The sequence below is a fragment of the Littorina saxatilis genome, linkage group LG4 (genome assembly GCF_037325665.1).
Source record: "Littorina saxatilis isolate snail1 linkage group LG4, US_GU_Lsax_2.0, whole genome shotgun sequence".
NCBI classification, from domain to species: Eukaryota; Metazoa; Mollusca; class Gastropoda; order Littorinimorpha; family Littorinidae; genus Littorina; species Littorina saxatilis.
This window is the reverse complement of record NC_090248.1, coordinates 54,106,781-54,128,391: the sequence shown is the minus strand read 5'-3', so window position 1 is coordinate 54,128,391 and position 21,611 is coordinate 54,106,781. Positions and strand designations below refer to the sequence as shown.

Sequence of the window (21,611 nt, the reverse complement as noted above, 5' to 3'; positions counted from 1 at the left end):
ATAAATTATCATATCTTATCATTGTGGATATATTTTAATCTCTGTCCTTCATACATACAAACAGAATGTTAGCATTCTACATTTGAGACTATGGTTTCTGATGAGAGCAGAATAGAGATGTACTATAAATTGAGATTAATTGGTAAAGCAGAATATCAGCTTGACACTTAGGAGAGGAGATCTCAAGTGTTTTTAAAAAGATTGTTTAGGCTTGGGAATGATCCTCGGATCCGCTAATTTCAGAGGTTTAGAAATGATATTTCAGAGGGAAAAAAGTCCAAACTCAAAAATTCGCAGGAGCATTTTATATTCTCAAATGGCTCAAGCGTCTTTAAACGCGGGGATGTAGCTCAGTCGGTAGCGCGCTGGATTTGTATCCAGTTGGCCGCTGTCAGCGTGAGTTCGTCCCCACGTTCGGCGAGAGATTTATTTCTCAGAGTCAACTTTGTGTGCAGACTCTCCTCGGTGTCCGAACACCCCTGTGTGTACACGCAAGCACAAGACCAAATGCGCATGAAAAAGATCCTGTAATCCATGTCAGAGTTCGGTGGGTTATAGAAACACGAAAATACCCAGCATGCTTCCTCCGAAAACGGCGTATGGCTGCCTAAATGGCGGGGTAAAAAACGGTCATACACGTAAAATTCCACTCGTGCAAAAAACACGAGTGTACGTGGGAGTTTCAGCCCACGAACGCAGAAGAAGAAGAAAACGTCTTTTATTCCGAGGTTTTTCCTCTCAGCCATTCTCATGCCTGAATGTTAATCAGCTCACACCAGCAAACACAATATAACACCATTTCTCCATTTCTTCTTGCAGTGTTCCCAGTGTTCATCAAGAAGCCAGTGGACATCACTGTGAAGGCTGGTCAACCGGCCAAACTGCAGTGCTCGGCCACCGGTCAGCCTCAACCCGTGGAGATCTCGTGGCACAAGGACGGGGACGATTTTCCTGCGGCCCGCGAGCGGCGCATGTACGTCCTGCCCAAGGACGACCAGTTCTTTATCGCCAGCACCAGGAGCAGTGACGAGGGTGTCTACACGTGCAAGGCCGAGAATGCTGCCGGTGTCATCACCGCGAACGCTACCGTCACCATTCTGGGTGAGTGTGGATGAAGGAATATTTTCTGTTGGGAACTTCTGTTATATATGAATGCAGAGGCTGTGTGCCCATCCCATTTTGACTCATGTTTTAGGACGATTTGAGATGGGCGAGGGTGTGGGGGTGGGTGTCACCAATATACAAATCGTTCAATAATCGAAAAATGCACAAGGCATCCAAGCTTTAGGAATATGGCAAGAGGATTCAAGATTTGGAAGGAAAAACAGGATAGTATTACAGATAAAAAGAAAGATAAAACAAATAAAAACATGGAGAGAAAAAAAAAAAGAGGCCTGTTTGTATAATTCATTAATTGGCTTCATGAGTTGCAAAAGAACAGAAAATGTTCTGTACTTCTGGTCCTTTCTTTCAAAAACTTATAACACATCAATCTGTCTCGCGCAAACAGAAACGCCGGACTTCATCCGTGACATGGACGACGCCAAGACGACCCAGCTGGGTGAAACCTCGGTCCTAGAGTGCATGGCGTCAGGCAGTCCTCGTCCCAAGCTGCAGTGGTTCAAAGACGCAATGCCATTGGACGAGACGCCACGCCATTTCTTGACGGCCGACAACCAGCTGCTGATCATCGTGGAGACCAAGTGGGAGGATGCGGGCACCTACACCTGTGAGATGACCAACACCCTGGGCATCATGAGGGGCACCACCAAGCTCAAGGTGCTCTCCGCTAACGGACAGGTGAGAATGGCTGTCAGTTGGTTGAATCAGAGGTGGCCTGGTAGCTCAGTTGGTAGAGCAATAGGCTTGTGATCTGTGGGGTCACAGGTTCGAATCCGGGCCGGGCCGGACACGGGTCATCTTTATGTGCAGACTCGGAGATGGTATCCATGTGTCAGCACAGTGGCACGTAAAAGACCTCCGTCATTCTACCATCATAAGTGCAGGTGGCTGAGTACACCTACACACGCACACACCTGGGTAGCGCCACTCTGTTGTTGCTAGCTTTCCACTGGGAGGAAGCGACCCGAATTCTAATGAAAAGGAAAAAGGAAATCTAGGTGTGTGTTGTTACCTAAAATGTTAGAATTACTGTTGATGTTTGATAAGCAGTATCTAAATGGAAAAACAAGAGGAGATGTGAAAGACGGTAAGAAAATTCTGGCTACAGAAGAGTAACTTATTTTGAGTAGAGAGTTTCATAGTTCTTGAAAGGGTAATCTGAGAAAGAAAGCTATGCTGTGTTGCCTGTGTGAGTTTTTTGACTTCGTGCAAAGTTTTCGTTTCAAGTAAGTGACATAATAATAACAATAACAATAACTTAATTGTCCATTTAAGTGGAAGATTTTCTTTGACACACCCAGCCTGCCTGTAAACGATTATAACTTGAACATAAAATAAGAATTATTAGGAAAATAATGATATTCATGATGTATTTGTCATTGTGTGTGCAGCCAAGAGGTGACGGTGGTGGGTCAGGGCTGAGCGACGAGTCGACGACGACGGGTATCATCATCATCGCCGTGGTGTGCTGCGTGGTGGGCACCTCCCTGGTCTGGGTCATCATCATCTACCAGACACGCAAACGTCACGAGATGTACAGCGCCACCCCCACAGGTACGTTATCTTTTGCTAGTGCTATCAAAACAACATTCCAAAATTCAGAATCAAAATTTAATAGTAAATCACTTTTCTATTGCACAAGTTCCAGTAACAATTCCAAGTGCTCTATTTAAATTATAATGCCAGAAACAAAACTAAGATTCAGTGACTCCTATCTCCCACTCTCTTTCTTGTTTCTTTCTTTTTGTAAAGATGTCACTGTAAAACCATACATTTTTAAGTGTTACAGCCTGTGAAAGTGTGATAAGAATCAGAAAATGTACAAAATAAGTCATGAATATATGGTTATGGATTGGTTTATACAGTGTGATTGCTTCACTTTCACCCTAAAAGTCTAGTTTACAATTCTAACAGAGTGTATGTTTTATTTTTTTAAGGTATGGGGATTATAGGAGAGCAGTAAAACTAGTCTTTTTCTGTAGTTACCTGACATGGCAAAAATTAAACATGGTTGTTGATTGTTGTAGATGAGACCACCCTGCCAGGAGAAGTACCCAGCACAGGGTATTCCTCTTCTGATAAAGAGGGCAGCTTCACCCAGACACCCATGGGCATCACCACCTATCACTATCAAGGTGAGACCTTGGTTGAAGTTGCATAGACAAGGAGATAAGTCTGTAGACAGCCAGGTCTGGGCGTGTGTCCCTTCCTGAAGACTTGACCGTAAAGTTCTGATTAACAGTCACAGTAAAAAGAGATCAGCTTCTGTTGTTCCCTCTTGTTCTGTTTCATGCATCAATTATATGCTTTTGATCACAGTTAATATTTGGGGATATTTTGTCATTGGAAATAAAATATTTTCCAAAATGAACTAAGCAATAAGCCTGTCCTTAATTGAAGTGGACTGGGTGGCCGAGTGGTAACGCACTTGCGCTCGGAAGCGAGAGGTTGCGAGTTCGACCCTGGGTCAGGGCGTTAGCAATTTTCTCCCCCCTTTCCTAACCTAGGTGGTGGGTTCAAGTGCTAGTCTTTCGGATGAGACGAAAAACCGAGGTCCCTTCGTGTACACTTCATTGGGGTGTGCACGTTAAAGATCCCACGATTGACAAAAGGGTCTTTCCTGGCAAAATTGTATAGGCATAGATAAAAATGTCCACCAAAATACCCGTGTGACTTGGAATAATAGGCCGTGAAAAGTAGGATATGCGCCGAAATGGCTGCGATCTGCTGGCCGATGTGAATGCGTGATGTATTGTGTAAAAAAATTCCATCTCACACGGCATAAATAAAAATCCCTGCGCCTTGAATATGTGCGCGATACAAATTGCATAAAATAAAAAAAATTAAAAAAATTAAAAAATACCTGCGCTTAGAACTGTACCCACGGAATACGCGCGATATAAGCCTCATATATTGATAATTATATTGATTGATATTGAAGTCGACTTCGAAAAATCTTTTCACCAAAAACTCAATGTTAAAGTTTAGTGCGGCCAGCTTTGCGATATATACTTCGCGTACTCGATTTTGCCCAGTTAGGGACAGGCTTTAGGCAAAAATGACCTGCATGTGCAAAAGTTTAGAATTATTTTTACTGCAGCTGTTCCTCACTCTTCCTTTCTCTCCGTCAGATTACCAGCTGAAGGAGTCAGGCTACGAGTCATCATCGGGCCAGTACCGGGCCGCCGCCAACGGCTGGACAGGGATGCGCACAGCGGCTGCCATCTTCCCCAGCGACGTGGAGGAGGACGATGGGGGACACGCAGCGCACCAGCACCAGCACCTGTCCCTCAGCCAGCAAGCGCTGCGCTGCAACCACCGCACCACCAGCGTCAGCAGCCTGCAGCAGTCTGGCGAGGAGTCCGACACCATGGCCAGCACTCACAGCGCTCACAGCTGGCACTCTCATGGAGGGGGAGGGGGTGGGGGGATGTCGTCTACCTTACCCCCCGGGGCTGGTCTGTCACGGGGAGGAAGCACCCTCAGTACCTTCCACCCCGGCCCGACCAATCACGACAGGTGCCCGTCGCGGCCCATCGCTTTGCCGTCAGTGTGCGGTGAGAACTGTGGTCCCAGTACAGCGGCAGCCACCACACAGACTCCCTGCCCCAACTGTGAGCGATGTGACGACCGTGCTGGGGAGAGGGACGTGGGGGTGGGGGTGGGAGTGTGTCCCAGAGACAGGTGTGAGGGGTGCGTGTTGCACCAACACAGACATTTCTCCGGAGACAACGGTGGCAGCAGCTCTGACTCCAACACACACCAGCGACCGATGCCACCCGTGGTCCCTCCCCGGGCCTCCAGTTACTCATCCCTCCCCACAGGGGGGTCGCGAGGCCTGAGGCCGGTGCAGGGCGGGGGAGGGGCATGCTGTTGCCAAGCGGGGCCGTGCGCCGGCAAGCACAAGAACGGCATGGTGATGCCGAGGCAGATGCAGCAGCAGCCGCAGCACCGGCATAATGGTGAGTTGTGAAATTCTGCAATGTGGATAGTTTGTTTTGTCAAAAATCAAACATTTGTCAAAAATCAAACATTTGTCAAAAATCAAACATTTCATTTACTGTGATACCTGCAATGAAAGGACACCCGTGGGACCTCCTAATACTGAGTCCTAAAAGTGTCCCTACATTGCAGGTGGCCTGTCATGACAGGTAGATTTTAGTTGAGATAATAGATAAAGGGACGGCGGGTGAGATGTCCTCTCATTGGAGGGGCCACACATCGCAGGTACCACTGTACTAACCCATCTGTTTTGGGATTTATACAATTTTGCTGATTTTTCACATTTACTGGTACCGGCACGGTTGGCCTAGTGGTAAGGCGTCCGCCCCGTGATCGGGAGGTCGTGGGTTCGAACCCCGGCCGGGTCATACCTAAGACTTTAAAATTGGCAATCTAGTGGCTGCTCCGCCTGGCGTCTGTCATTATGGGGTTAGTGCTGGGACTGGTTGGTCCGGTGTCAGAATAATGTGACTGGGTGCGACATGAAGCCTGTGCTGCGACTTCTGTCTTGTGTGTGGCGCACGTTATATGTCAAAGCAGCAACGCCCTGATATGGCCCTTCTTGGTCGGCTGGGCGTTAAGCAAACAAACAAACAAACACATTTACTGGTAACCAGATTTGAAACTGACAGAGGTTGTTGATTTGCCAGTAACCAGCTTTGAAAATTGCTGCTGTTGTTGCAATGATGTGATGGTTATATTTGGCATGTTGCTGCAGTTGTTGCAATGATGTGATGGTTATGATTGGCGTGTTGCTGCAGTTGTTGCAATGATGTGATGGTTATGATTGGTGTGTTGCTGCAGTTGTTGCAATGATGTGATGGTTATGATTGGCGTGTTGCTGCAGTTGTTGCAATGATGTGATGGTTATATTTGGCGTGTTTCAGAAGTGTGTATGGGCGAGTGCAGTAGCTGTGATAGAGTGCCGACCGCTGTGTGTCCTGGCTGCAGTCACGAGGCCTGTCTGCAACCCGTCACAGGTCAGTACACATTATTTATTATGACATTTGCAACAGATCTCAAAATTGCAAATAACATTAATGTATAAATCTATTTTAGTAAAAAGTCTTCTCATTTTCTATGATTAAACACACTCTTTTGTAGTCTTGGCCAGCTAGCTGCCTCTTTGAGGCGGAGCCCCTTTGAAGCTAGGTGGTAACATATTTGCTGATTGGATGTGGTTTTGTGATGCATTTGATTTAGTCCCGAAGGCAGCGAGGGAGAGGAGATGGGCACCGTTCTCATACGAAAAGCTGGCCCTAGAGAAGTTAAGATCTTGCTCCCCTACGACCAAACATGATTATGGTGTTACCTTTACATTTTTAAGTCCCTTTTGCTGTTTGCTTTGTGTGCACATCATGCTTTGGATAAAAAAATTAAAAAAATATTCCTGTCGCATTGTCATGTTCTTGTCCTCTGTGTTGACTTGTCAAAATTCTATTTCAGTAATTTTGCACACCTGTTTGTCTAAACTAATTTCTTTCTCTTACGTGTTACAGAGTGCCAGCAGTGGAATGGCGTGGTCCCGGGCAGGGATGTTCGCTGTTGTTGTACACAGTGCGGTACAGACTCTGTCCACTACCCTCCCCCCTCCCACCGCGACCCCTCCCCCCAGTTCATCCAGCGAACCAACCACAACCACAGCCACGCCCACATGGGAGGAGCTGGGGGAGGGGGCGGGGGCAGCTCACACACACACCACCCCCCTCACCGGCACAAAGAGGGTCCCGTGAATGTGTGAACTGTGAACCTTGCCATGCTGCCTTGTTAAACTGTGAGGGGGTGATCGTACCCTTCTCAGCTCTAGACCAAAATAACGAGCAAAATAACGAAGATACCTCACCAGTTGCCTCGGAGAATCACATGACGCTAAGGAGAAAAAAATCCAATGGTATCGGTCGGGCATTAGTTGAAACAGTTTTACGCCAAGAAAAGGTCATGTGTCTTGTGTGAAAAAGGAGGGCCTGTTCCTTGTTTACTACAGGGAAGCTACAAAGAACATGGTACTATGACAAAGATTTTTTTGTTTTTTTTACCACAACAGTGATGTGTGAAGATTTTGTGCTGGAGACAAAAGTGTATTTGTTTGCCACACTGATTGGACGTTTTTTGACGATTTTTTTTTTCGGTGAAATTTTGTTGTGTACAAGTAGCATTGCCTGTGATCTGAAAACCTCGTATCCCACCAAGAGACAGTGCGCACCTCGTGCAAGGGATATTGTGTTAGCGAGGGTGTTGATTTACTGTCAAAGAAAATCCCACGATGTCTTCATTCGTCTCTTCACTACCCACCTACCCTATATCTTGCCTCTAAACAATCTTCCTTTGTGTGTGTGTGTATGTGTGTGTGTGTATAAGAGAGAGAAAGAGTGAGGGACTAAGAGAGAGAGTCAGTGTGTGTGTGACAGAAAATGTGTGTAAGTGTGGGGGGAGAGAGAGAAGAAAATAAATGTGTAAGTGTGTGGGGGAGAGAGAGAGAGAGTGAGTGAGTGCCTGTGTGTGTGTGTGTCTGTGTGTCTGTCTGTCGGAGTGTAAATACCAGAAACAGAATGTGTGACTCGAATACTCAAGATGAAGCTTTGATGCAAGTGACGCAATCTTTTCAGTCATAAAGACTGCTGAGAGAACGGTCTGACACAGGGACAGTTCAACGGGTATCCAAACCTACACAGAATGGCATACTGCTGATTTGTTTCTCTTCTCTTTATTATTTTTGAATAACTGTTGCCTGCCTGATGGGAACAGAGCAGTTTTGTTTTGAGCAGCTAACTGTAGAACTTAGAAGATACTTTGTTTGGTTTTCAACTGCTAAATACAGAATGATGTACAAATTTGGACTGCAGGAGAAATATATTGATTGTCAGAAAAATCTAAATTACGGTGAGTGGGGAAAAATAGAAAACTTCACAAAATGGTGTTTTAGCAAATTTTGACTGAACTTTCATCATTGTTTTAATGCATACATGTACTTTTACTGAGTGCATGATATCTGAATGAAAACACATTTTCTCTTTGTCGTCTGGGGAGTCATTAAAAGAACAAGAATGGATAGTTTAATGAACAAAACATTCACAAGTACCTTGAAGAGGAGCTATAGCTGTTTAGAATGAGTACAATTTTCATGTTGTCAGCACATTCATTTGGATTTTATTCTTAAGGAACTGCTTTGTTCTCATAAGGCGGAGAACAAACTAGAGAGGGTTTAAGCTCCTCTCTGTTTTACATGTACTTTCTTACCCCAACAGTTCAAAGGTGTTTTTTTCTCATCCCTCCTTACTACCTCATACGTAATTTTGATTTGTTGTGTTGTGCTCTTTCTGCCGTTGTAGGCAGTCGTGCAAGTAGTGAAACCATGATTTTTTACCACCATGGAAACAAGGTGTGTGTGTGTGTGTGTGTGTGTATGTGTGTGTTAAATAGGGTTGTGTGATGATTTGTCAGAGGTTGTGTCCGGACAGGGAAAACTGCAGTCAAAGATTGAGAAGGGGAGGGGGGGGGGGGGGGGGGGGGGAGAGAAGGGGGCAGCTTGTTATTGGGTAAGAAATTTTCAGTTTGAGATGGAGAAAGTGAGAGAGAAAGGGGGATGGGGGAGGGAGCAGGGAAAGAGAGAAAGTAAGATTGAGGCAGGAAGTCCTTTCACAAGGATTGGGCATTTGAAAACACTTTGTTCTGGTCACTTCTTTATGTTTGTCCAACGAAGATATTCTGATTTATTAAAGTTCTTTAAACCCACCATCTGAATTAAAGGGGGGGGGGGGGGGGGGGGAGTGGAGGGGTTGGGAGTTGTGAAGACAGAATAGGGAAAAGGTGAGAGAAAGAGTGAGATAAGATGCAATTTTAAAAAGATACTGCATTTGAAAACATTATGTGCTTTATATTTGTCTGATACAGACATTTTGATTTACAAGTTCTTCCAAACCACCGGTCGAGTTACAGTTTGTTTTGGAACCACTGCTGAAAAAAATGTGCATGCATTTTCTGTTGCTGTTGATCTTGCCTTGTAGGTTATGATGAATTCTCCTTGTGTTAACTCTTACCTAAAGGAAAAATACTTCTACTTCTAGCAAGCAATTTGTTTCAAGTGATTCGTATTATCCGTCTTTGTTTCTCCCTTCTGTGAGATAAGTAGCAAAGCAAAAAGTCTGGAAGCTGGTGCTTTGAAAAACTGTGATCACTCATCAAATTGCCCTTGATGCATAATTAATACTGACGATCGTAGAAATCCAAGCCATTTTGATCATCATCTCTGTCCTCAATGTGGACAAGAAATCCACGTTTGTCTGCAATCCAAGGCGCAAAAGAGCGATGCATAAATCACAATTTTGCTGTCAGCGTTTGTCAAGAAAATCCTGAAGCTGGCATGTATTTTGTAACAGTAACTGCACTTTCTTGTAAATGCTGAGACCAAAAAATCTTGAATAGTTTCTGCAAATGTGCAAGTAGGACTTGCACATCATTTGCTGTTAGATCGTTTTCTTGGCAGCGTCGTGATTTATTATGCTGAAGGAAAAACTGCTGATTGTGTTATAATGGCTTTTTTGGACCCAAATAACACATTGAATGTTAAATTCAGACATGTCTGATTTTGAAAACCCTGCTTCTGATGAAATTTACAGCTGTTGACTGCGATGGCAGAGCACAATTTTGAATGAGGTTTATGCACCTTGTGTGGGCTTGGAAGGTGCCTTTGGCAGGGTAGAATATTATTTTGCTTCAACATAAAGATTTATCTGTTGCATTGGAAGAAAGTCTTCCCACAGTATCACACAGTTGAAGTTATAAAATACAAGTGTTTCGGCTAGGGAAATATCTGCAGGGTTTCTGTTGCTACCGGTTCAATTTCCTTCTTTCATATTTTTTAAGCCAAGAGATGGTGGACACATGTACTGATATGAAAGAATCTTAATGAAAGAATCTTAATGCTGCTGAATTACATTTTTAAGTTTATTATACATTGTATGCCTTTTCAAGTGACTTGGGAGTTTTGTGTTCTGATGCAAATTGTACACCAATTATGAAGAGAGTTACCAAGTCACAGAAGAACAAGCAATTACATTTTTTAAGTCATAGTCTTCCTTTTATTGAAAAAACAGAACAAAATGAATTGAACAAACTGCTGTCTTCTGATACTGTGTTGAAACGGATGAGTACTTAATTGTTTTTAAAGAGAATTTTATTTTCAACATTTTGTTGTTGGAAATGGAAGGCAGTGGATTTTTACTTAAAAAGCATTATTACGGGTTTTATGTACATGAAATGTAGCCTGGTTTATGATGAACATAATGTGCAGGGTATGCGCAGTTTTTGTTTTGAAGATGACTTGGATGGTTGTGCATATGTCTGGAATGAACGGAAGGAGTGATTGTAAATGCCATCCCACCAAATAGGTCAGGGAAGAAGTGTGACGTTTTAAAGATTTTTGTTAAAGTAGTGTTCTACTATTAGCACAAGACAGCAAAATGTGCTGACAGCGTGTTTTATGTTTTGAAACAGGGTGCATAACAAACTGCATCTGTGTTTCTACGTTGAAAGTAGGTCTTTAATTTATTGTACAAACTTTGTGTAAGTTTGTGTGAAATGTTTATTGTACAGTTTATTGAAACAAAGAATAAAATGAATGCATACAAATGAAGTGCTGGTATGATGAGGATTTCTGTGTGTGTGCGTGTGGGTGTGCGTGTGTGTTTGAATTGCAATGGGGATACACAGATGTGTAATGGTATGTGTCAGTGTGTGTGCGTGTGTCAGTGTGTGTGTGTCAGTGTGTTTGTTTGTCTTACTGCATGACTGTGGACAGAATACAAAGTTCCGATCGTTCACTTCACAGAAAAACAAAAAGGCCTGGATGTTTCTAGTCTTCATGTCTTTTATTTTATCACAAATCAATCATAAACCTTTTCACATTTACACAACACGTTTCATATTCTTACAAATTTTCACTCTGATTCTGACAACTTGCAGCCACAATCAGACGGACATAATTATAGCAAATACCCCAATGTACGCTGATGAGACGTACCTGTTCTACATTATGTACTACAAACCACGCACACTAACACTTTTTAGACAGAAAAGGATTGAATTTTTCAAATGCAGCCACACACACACAGGCAATATAACTTTCTACAGCAGAACCTCCCCTTTTAAGACCCCTACAAATCTGAAAAAATTCAGGTCTTAAAAAGGAGGTAGTCTTAAAATGGGGGTATATTTACAGAAGTTATGAACAGAAATCAGACAAAGCAAGGTCTTAAAATGGGGGTTAATTCACAGATGCTATGAACAGAACATCTGACAAAGCAAGGTCTTAAAATGGGGGTATATTTACAGAAGTTATGAACAGAAATCAGACAAAGCAAGGTCTTAAAATGGGGGTTCCACTGCATCACTGTTTACTTTGGAGTTTCCTTCCTGCCTTTAAGGGTAAGCAGGTATGACAAGACATTCTGTAAATCAATAAACGTGATCACATACACAGAAGCAACATAGTCAGAAGAGTTCCTGTGTGTGTGTGTGTTTGTCTGTTTGTGTCTGTGTGTGCGTGCGTCTGTCTGTGTCTGTGTGTGTGAGCCTTTGTGCCTGTGTGTTACTATCAAATTAAGAAATGTACATCTAGATGATGCAGGCAGCCATAGAATGACGTTTCTCCTACAAGCCAGTCACAGCTTCAAGTTTGCCTCTGCTTTCATAGTACCTGAAAAACAAACAAACCAAGATTAAATACATTTATGGCAAGCAATGCACAAGCCAAACTACCTGCTTGAAAGGAAACGCAGAACTAAGACCAGCAGCAATAACACTTCGAGGCAAATTAGGCAAAATAACTTTTCTATTAACAGGAATTGCAGGGATGCCTGTTAGTTTCCTTGGGGTGTGGGAGCACTGGAGGGTATAAAAAAGAGAGTTAAAAATGCATATGAAAAGACACTGATTATAGTAGCCTGCAACCCCTACCCCAATCCTGACTTTGTCAAACAATTGTCGGTGAATCTGAGAAAATACAGAGTTTCATGAGTTGAAAATTGCACACACTGACGTGGAAGCCACTATTGCTGCAGTCCTGTTCTTCTTCTTCTGGGTTCCTGAACTTTCTACCCTCAGGGTGAGATCTCCAGTTCTTTTTGTATTTCCCAGTGGTCCCATGGTTCCTGTGTTTTGTTTAGTGCCTTAAATACCCCCCCCCCCCCAACACACACACACCCCTGCCATTGCATCAATATTTATTTATTTTTATTTACGAGGATTTATATCGCGCACGTATCTCACCACACAAGGCGACTCAAGGCGCATGTTACCTATTAATGCCGTGTGAGATGGAATTTTTTACACAATATATCACGCATTTTTTCTTTCTCCTTTTCTTTCTGTATTTCCCAGTAATGTTGCTGTTCCTGTGTCTCAATAAGTTCCTTCATTGCCCCCCCCCCCCCCCCCCCCCCTCACACACACGCCATTGCATCAACAGCATGAAAACTTACTTTTCTTTCTCCAGCTCTTTTTGTATTTCCCAGTAGTGCCGCTGTTCCTGTGTCTCATTCAGTGCCTTCATTGCTCCTAGTACCACAACGCCCATAAACGTTCTGTGGATAAAAATAAAGATGTCACATCATTCACACTACCACTACACTACATTACTACACTGTTCAGACAGGGTTTCTTTAGACCGTCAGTGATGATGCTTGCTTGCTGTTCTTAGCAAGCATAACATAATGAATCAGTTCCACCTGATGAATCAAAATACTGTGAACATGTAGCTTCAAAATCCTCTGTTGGTAAACATTAATTTGTTTCAAGTTCTCTTCCTCAGAAAGATTGTTTACTACACACAAAGACATACCTCTCTCTTCTTTCCTAACTTGCCAGATCTTTGAAGGTGTTTAGTCCACAGACCACTGCACTGGCTTTGTCTTGTATAATCAACCAATAGATGTTCATGCATGCTTATATTACAGCAACTATTATTGAAGTTACATTCAGTACTAAATTCAGAACTAAAATCTAATGAAATAATAATCAGAAACACAGAACAACCAATTCTTTACTTAAAAAACTTCACAAGATCACCAGAAATTGCAAAATGAAACACAGCATGCTAGTAGTTACCCTATGACAAGTCCAAAGCCAGTAGCTACCACGAATCCTCTCAGTCCCATGTTAGCTTTGAGAGCTCCAATCGTAGTCCCTGCAACATACACAACACTGGAAATGTTCACATCAATAGCCTACTTGAAATATACAGCAATTGTTATCCTTATCGTTATTATCATCATCATTTATTAATAGAATCGGTATTCCAAGCTCTCGTAATCTCTCGCAAACTTCAGAGCATAGCAAAGCATGTGGTACAGCAGCTCTCGCAAGACACGCTCTTTGTTATGCTTTGAATGTCGCGAGAACTTCGAACCTTGGCTTTTTCAGCTCACGCGACATTCAAAGCATAACAAAGAGCGTGTCTCGCGAGAGCTGCTCAGATACCGAAAAGGTCTATTATTAGATGGCAATATATTTCAAGTATGTGTGCACACACACACACACACACACACTGACAGACAAACACACACACACTTGTTAAAGACAGACGCTACTAAAGCAGATACATGTCAACCCAGAGCACACAAAAATGCAAAACCGTTTCATGAGAAAAAATTACAGCAAAAAACATTCTGCCCGCATTGATACTGTTTTCTCAGACACGATCCAAGGGGAATAACCTAACAGAGGACGCTGAATTATGGACCACCAAATACGATGATCTCCCTTGTATTTATCCCCAAACAGCGCTGCACTTCTGGCAGAAGCACGTACGAGCTGAGAGGTTTTAAATTTTCCCCCGATACATTTTCCTCCAAAATCGTTTTTCTGTTTTTGCTTTTACACTTATTTTTGTTTTGTTTAGCTTTCCCTGAACACCTACACATGCATACACCTGTAGTGGCTGAACACCTACACATGCACACACCTGTAGTGGCTGAACACCTACACATGCACACACCTGTAGTGGCTGAACACCTACACATGCACACACCTGTATTTGTTTGCACCATTTAAGATAAGCTCTTGCTCAAGTCTGTGCCTGAATGGTTTGATTATTATTGTTTAATGACATCAAATTTGAATAAAATTTTAAACAAACTCACCTGATGCAATAGCATACTCCCAAGGAGAGCTCTTGTTGCGATATACAGCGATCGACTGTGAGATGCCCCTGCACATTCAGAAACACCAGTTATTAAATGGCAAAGTCTTAAAATTTATTTTTATTAAAATAGCACAGTCATGCTGTGAATGATTAAATATGTGCAAATGCACAGCTTATTCAACATATCAGAGGTTTTTTTTATAGCACACTGACTGTTCGCAAAGGATAACAAATATGTTGAGAAAATGGATATCAACAAATGTGTCGAAATTAAAAAATAAAAGAAGAACTCATACAATGGTACGATAAGCCCCACAAATCATCTGTTCACCCTAAGCTGAAGCCACACCAACCCAATCAAAATATCTGGAGTCTATGTTGATGACAGCCATTTTCTTGCAACTTTTATCATTTTCTGTGCGCTTAAATTTTCTTTCTCTCCACAACGGACTCAAATTCATTGGCTTAAAATAAGGAACATCTTAAAACCAATGCTGAAATTAGAATTGAATGAAAAGCAGAACTTACATAATTCTTTCTCTTGGAAGCCAACAAGTTTTACGACAGAGCACAATCTCTGACACATGACTTTCTCTACGTGCTTTCATTGCGGCCCAGGGGTCAACAATCCTAGAAAGTTTATTCTAAACCCTGACAGTGACACACACACAAACACAAGCATGCAGGGACACGCAAACACACACATGGAAGAATAAAAAAACCAAGCAAGGTATGATATAGGAACGTTTATTTGTGACAAAACAATACAATACAGTCACACAGTCCTATAACATACCTTGCTTGTTTTTTTATTCTGAATTTTGGAACGTTGGCAGTCTATCTGTTTTTGGATTTTTACACACACACGCACGCACGCACGCACGCACACACACACACACACACACACACACACACGGAAGGACACACACACACACACACACACACACACACACACACACAACACACACACACACTCTCTCGAACAGTTAAAACTCACATGAAAGAAAGGGAGAAGAGGGAGACCCTCATGGCCCACTTCATTCCTTCCTTCATACTGAACAGGAAAATCTGGTCATTCAGTCGTCGCTGTTGAAGAAGAAGGCAAAGAATAACTCATCAACACTTGAGGAAAGTGTTGAAACATTTCCATTCTTTAGTTATCCCAGTGCTGGGCAATTCTGTTGCTTCCTCCCAATGAAAAGCTGGCAGCAACAAGAGTCGCGCTACCGAGGTGTGTGCGTATCTTCTATCTATATATATATACGGCTTGTGTCTGTCTGTGTGTGTGTCCGCGATGCACGGCCAAAGTTCTTGATGGATCTGCTTCAAATTTGCTGGGCATATTCAGGAAGACCCCGGACACAACCTGGTCGATGAGAATTTTCAACATGTGCTCTCAGCGCGCAGCGCTGAATCGATTTTGGTTTTTCTGTTCATCTTCCCAGATACATTCCCAGAAACTCTTCATTATCTTCTTCAGTGTTTTGCGTTTATCTCCCTTCCTTCGTGTGGCGTCAATCCATATTCCCGTTACTATTTTTAGGTCACTGTCCACAACGCTTTCATCCCAGCGAAGCCGGATATTCCCGTTACTATTTTTAGGTCACTGTCCACATTAACGCTTTCCTCTACTTTTTCCCGGCGAAGCCGGGTATCATTCGGCTGTACTTCTTCCCGGCGAAGCGGGTATTCATTCTAGTATATATATATACAGCATGACTTCCCTTCTTTGTCTCTGTTAATCTAGGGAGAAAATATCCAGCGATATTTCTCTGTAGGCCTAAAGTTCGGCCATGACCTAGGCAAAATAACTTGCGCAGCCGCAGAAACAAGAAAATGGAAATCGTTTATGAAATGATTGAGAGCCACGCAAATTTGACCTCTTGATTCCGACCATGAACCCGCTGTTGATAATCTGGAAGGTCGTACCAGAAATGCAGATCTATCTCTGGCCGATTCATAGATTCAACCTACAAACTGTGACCTCATCTGTGATCAGATGGCCAAGCAATGCGTGAAATCTTTTATTCTAAAGCCTTATGTCTTGTTTCGACAAGCATTAAACGGATGAAATTAACCACATGCAGTTTATTCTTCAGAAAAATGCACACAAAAAATGGGTTGGGTTCGGTGATTTGTACATAAACGTCTTCCTAACGATAGATTTGCTGATTTGTCTTATGAAGCCGTCATCAACACGAACACAATGATTGCAGAAGCAAACTCTGTACCTACACGACCGAGACACAAGACTGATTATTTCACAGCTGCAATGTGAATAGAGAACAAAGACGTTTTGGGTAAGCTTACTCATGTCAGGTCTTCACTGACAAGCTAGGAACAGACGGAAAATTCCGAACAAAAGTAAATGACGTCAAAGTCTCTTTCGCTTTGCGTGTAACTATGTCATGACGTCTTTTTGTGACGACAGAATACGCGACAATTTATTCGCTTCCGGTGTCATTTTAAACTGAAAAGCAACTCAAAAGAAGGAGCTAAACCTGTACAGCTGAAACACTCTTTTGGATTGCCGTTTCAATGTTAACCAAAAAGTTAAAGAAAAAAACCAAGGTTCAGTTGCGAACTGACAGCGGATTGAGCATTTATTGCTGTTGATGAAGGTACGATTGAAGCTTTACTCAACTCTCAACTCAAATTTTATTGGCTTCAATTTTCATGGAAGAATTTGTCTTGCGCTTGGGAGAAAGTAAGAGTATAACATATAAAAACAGCATTCATATCACATTTCATGTATCACACACAGTAATCACTAGTATAAGCCTACAACCCGTCAACCAACAAGACTAGATTTGTAGCAGACGAAAAACAAAGTGTGCGTTTTTCCTGTCTTGTGAAGGCGATTATGTCGTTATAAGTTATCTGTACGTTGTGAAGACATTTCAAAACAAAATTTAGCTTTGATGCGTCACGGGATATAAGCTTATACGTTTTCATCCATGGAATTGTTTTTTTCGTCTCGGCAGGGTGAATGAATTCATGATGTCTTTTCCGGAACTGGACAAAACTGGCCTTGCCAAGACTGAAACAAAATATAGTTCTACAACTTCTAGACTTGGGTTGATTGCCCATGGTGAATTTCCAATGATTTGTTTCCACATCCCATGACAAATTCTCTTTACTTTGGTCATGCCATATATATACGTTACAGCTCCGTCCATCCCTGGTATCGCGTGATATTTTGTCTCGACGGGGTGAAAGAATATAATGACGTCACTCGAGGCTCGACCCAGTCTCGACAAAATATCAGGCGATACCATGGATGGACGGAGCTGTAACTTATACATATCATATATATGTCGTGCCGAATTCACGTAATTGCCGATTCCGCGTAATGGGCAACAGTTTTGCCCATTTCGCGTAATCGGCAAAACGCTGCCCAATACGTGAAATCGGCAGCGTTTTGCCGAAATCGCGTAAAGGCTTCTAAAATTTGCCCATTTTGCGAAATCGGCAGCCACTTTTTGGTTTTAAAGTTCTCAAATGCCTGGGATATCATCACACTTAGACAACTAGATACTCCAATGGATATATATCGCAATAATCGATAAGTTATGGCAAGTTATTGCAGAAAGTGTAGTTTTCGTGCATTTCCGAAGTTATGCTCGACACAGACCAACATAGACCATACAAAACATAGTAGGGAGGTAAAGCAATGTTAATGCAATGTTCTGGTGACACAAAAAAGTAACAGACTGGCTGTTGCTTTTGTGAAATGGGCAAATTTTAGAGGCCTTTCCGCGTTTTCGGCAAAACGCTGCCGATTTCGCGTATTGGGCAGCGTTTTGCCGATTACGCGAAATGGGCAAAAGTGTTGCCGATTCCGCGAAGTCGACAATTACGTGAATTCGGCACGACATATATATATATATATATATAAAAATAGGCGTAATCAGCCACCTGCACTTATGGCAGAATGACCAAGGTACTGTTACGTGCCACTGCGGTGACACGAGGGTTGGACATGGATACCGTCTTTGAGTCTGCACATAAAGTTGGTCTTGATTCGAACCTGTGACCCAAGGATTACAAGTCCAGTGCTCTACGAACTGAGCTACTCTGCATCAGATGGGCAAGTTCTGGAACTTTCAGATGTAATACGATACAGATGTAGTCTGAGTGAATGAATCTCGAAATTTACTAACAGGCTTACAGATCATGCAAATGTCAGTGTCTAAATTTTAACAACTTATGTGTTTCAAATTCTTGATAAAAGAAAGAAAGGCACCAAGATCAACCAACCAACCAAAGACATGGAGAGAAACTGATTGCAAGGTGAGGATTTCTACTAAACGGCACACACACACACACATTCACAGACACACACACATACGAGAGAGAGAGAGAGAGAGAGAGAGAGAGAGAGAGAGAGAGAGAGAGAGAGAGAGAGAGAGAGAGAGAGAGAGAGAGAGAGAGAGAGAGAGAGAGAGAGAGAGTAGATGTGTGACTATGTGCATATAGATTGACACAGTATGCGTGGTTGTGTGTACATGCTCTGTATGAATCACCAGACAAGCTCCACTCACAAAGGCCTGGAAGCGTGTCTTGAAGACAGTGGCCCTGTTGCGGTCAATGAACTCCTGTTTGGCCTGACGTCCGGCCAGAAAGGACATCATGAGAAACGTCAGGCCTGCTGCCTGCAGTGTCACCTGGTACGTGAAGGCAAACTCTGAACTGGATTTACCGATGTGGCTGCAACATATGAACAGAAAGTCTCTGCAGTGTTACCTGTGATGACAGGCCCCTCCGATGATAGGACTCCCTGGAAAGGTCAGCTTCTGTTGTCCCTTTGTCTACTATCTTTACCAGATTGCCCTGTCAGGAAAGGCCACCTGCGATGAAAGGACTTTTTGGCTGGCCTGAAGGATGTCCTTTTAGTGCAGATACCGTCGTGCATCAAACAAAACTTATGTCACTAATTTGACATGACCCTGCTTCGGGGGTTAACATTGCACTTGGACACATGAAAATAAAGGCACAATTCCTCAGACCATTTCTGCAAGGAATTAATGCCCTGCTGTATTTGGTAACACTTTTGTAATTTTTTTAAATATATTTTGGCATCATCAGCAAATACTTTAAACAACTATTTACACACTCAGTCAGATAAATCGTTTACATTAGTGAAACGGATGGGGACACCCCGAAGCGTCCCGGTACCAAAGCGTCCCGGTACCGAAGCGTCCCGGTACCAAAGCGTCCCGGTACCGAAGCGTCCCGGTACCAAAGCGTCCCGGTACCAAAGCGTCCCGGTACCGAAGCGTCCCACTATAACGCGTCACAGGACTTAGACTTTTTTCTTTTTTTAAACCTTGACCAAGGGCGGATCAATTCACTTTGGAGGGGGGGGTTACACAATGACTGCGAAGATACAAGTTGACGGCGCCGAAGGCGCCTAAGCCTCTAGGGGGGTCCGGGGGCATGCCCCCCCGGAAATTGTTTTTATCCAAAGAAGCAAAATAGAGCTATCTGGTGCATCCTGAGCCAATAAATTACCTCTTTTTTTGGGGGGTGGGGGGGTTACGTAACCCGTGTAACCCCCCCCCAGATCCGCCCTTGTTGACCTTGATTTGACCTTGACTTGACTAACCATATTTATTTTTTTAAAATTTAATCTTGACCTTGATTTGACCTTGACTTCACTGATTTTTTTAATTTTGCACAGACCTTGATTCGGTAAAAAAAAATCACTTTTGTCCAACTTTTCCCCAACTTTACTTTAGGCCCCAAAAAAAAATAGGTGTGGTTACGGTAACATAGCCAAACAAAATAGGGTAGGTAGGTAGGCAATCACTTTTTTTTTTTTTAAACTTTTTTTTCTAATGTGTACAAATTAAACCTAATTGACAGGGAAATAAGTGTGCGACACGGGCGCTTTTGCTTTCATTGCGTTTTTTGCACTGGTTTTTTTTTTTTTTTTTTTTTTTTGACAAATGTAATAAAAAGTTATAGGATCGGCCCCTAAAAATAGGGTAGGTCGGGTTACCGTAACCACACCTATTTTTTTTTTAGGCCTTAGATCTGTACTCACAAAATACTGTACCCGTGTGGACAAGTTCGGGGGAAAAGTCCGTAGGCTTCCGTTCACAAGAGGGATATATGTCTGTTATCACACACGCTTTCTGGCTTCACTAAGCGTGAGCGTCGGAAAAAATCTTTTCAGTTCTGCCTCCGACTTTTAAATTGTATCATTTGGGTTAATTTGGGTTTGCTTGGGTTCATTTGGGTAATAAAGAACGCTCGCGCTGGACCCGAGTACTCTTCAGACTGGCTCGCTCCCCCAGTATGAAAGTTTTTGTCTTGTGCACGTTTAAGACCAAGTGATTGCTCTGTGTGAATTACAGGCATTCCCTTTGCTATATAATACATTGGCATGCAAGCCGAGGATGTGCGTGGTGACTGGCACCGGGACGCTTCGGTACCGGGACGCTTCGTGCCCTACTGCGCGGGAGCGTCCCGAAGCATCCCGGTACCCCTGTGACGCGTTATAGTGGGACGCTTCGGTACCGAGACGCTTTGGCACCGGGACGCTTTGGTACCGGGACGCTTCGGTACCGGGACGCTTCATGATGTACCCAAACGGATCAGACCCAGTATGTTCCCTTGTCGAATGCCACTTAAATATGCTAATCCATATTAAAATTCATCAGTCCTTGCAGTCAATTTTGAAACTGTATAGATCTGTAGTGAACATGAGTCAATTACATGAGCGACATTTCAACAATCATTCCCTAAACCAGCCATTAACAGTAACACACACACACACATACACACAGAGTCAGCCACGTGCTTATGTTTTCAACTTACTCTCTTGTGAACATTTTGAATAATCTGTCTTTTCCAGTTTCTTGAGCAAGGTAGTTCTGAATTTCAAGTTCACTGACAATGCTTGTGTTCCCCACTCCTTTCTGCTTCAAACTCTCCTGTGCCTGCTCAATCATTTCTGTGGCACTGGTTTCCTCACATGAAGCTCTCCTAGAGGCGAACAATCTTGAAAACGGCGAATACCATTTTGTTGTGATATCTGGTGGACTGTGTGTTTGAGATGTGTGTGGTTGTGCAAAGTTGCACCCAGTCCTCTGTGTATAATTTGAGAAGCCCGACGTTTGTAGGCGCGGTGAGAGAAAGTGGTAGTGTTTGACACATCTGTTCAGTTGGTCCACGTCCATTTTCGAATTGCCCAGCATGTTTGTAAAGCCTTTTTGCAAGCTTATCCAAACTGTCTGTCACCTCCTTCCAAGCATTTTGTTCCAAATCAGAGGACACCGGAAGTTCGAGAGGGAATTCCCATGGCAAAGAAAAGCTGATCTAAAGATATTTTCGAATAAAA

The 21,611-nt window shown here is 43.0% G+C and overlaps 2 protein-coding genes across 2 annotated transcripts in view; one reads left to right on the top strand and one right to left on the bottom strand.

The window, feature by feature from the left end:
* LOC138965105 (leucine-rich repeats and immunoglobulin-like domains protein 2) overlaps nt 1–7,610 on the top strand; it is a gene marked incomplete at its 5' end in the record, with an annotated part of 44,096 nt that extends 36,486 nt beyond the window's left edge. Inside the window, 7 exon segments of the mRNA XM_070337235.1 lie at nt 820–1,101; nt 1,511–1,800; nt 2,514–2,676; nt 3,150–3,257; nt 4,254–5,084; nt 6,012–6,104; nt 6,624–7,610. Of these exon segments, the coding sequence (XP_070193336.1) occupies nt 820–1,101; nt 1,511–1,800; nt 2,514–2,676; nt 3,150–3,257; nt 4,254–5,084; nt 6,012–6,104; nt 6,624–6,865 (2,009 nt within the window).
* Nucleotides 7,611–11,429: 3,819 nt separating this feature from the next.
* Nucleotides 11,430–21,564, bottom strand: LOC138965103 (RPII140-upstream gene protein-like). The gene is made up of 7 exons (XM_070337233.1): nt 21,089–21,564; nt 18,808–18,973; nt 15,261–15,349; nt 14,262–14,329; nt 13,228–13,306; nt 12,603–12,704; nt 11,430–11,818 (listed from the first exon to the last, which is right to left on the bottom strand). The coding sequence occupies exons 1-7, from the start codon at nt 21,466–21,468 to the stop codon at nt 11,773–11,775; spliced, it is 930 nt and encodes a 309-aa protein (XP_070193334.1). The 5' UTR covers nt 21,469–21,564; the 3' UTR covers nt 11,430–11,772.
* Nucleotides 21,565–21,611: the final 47 nt, after the last annotated feature.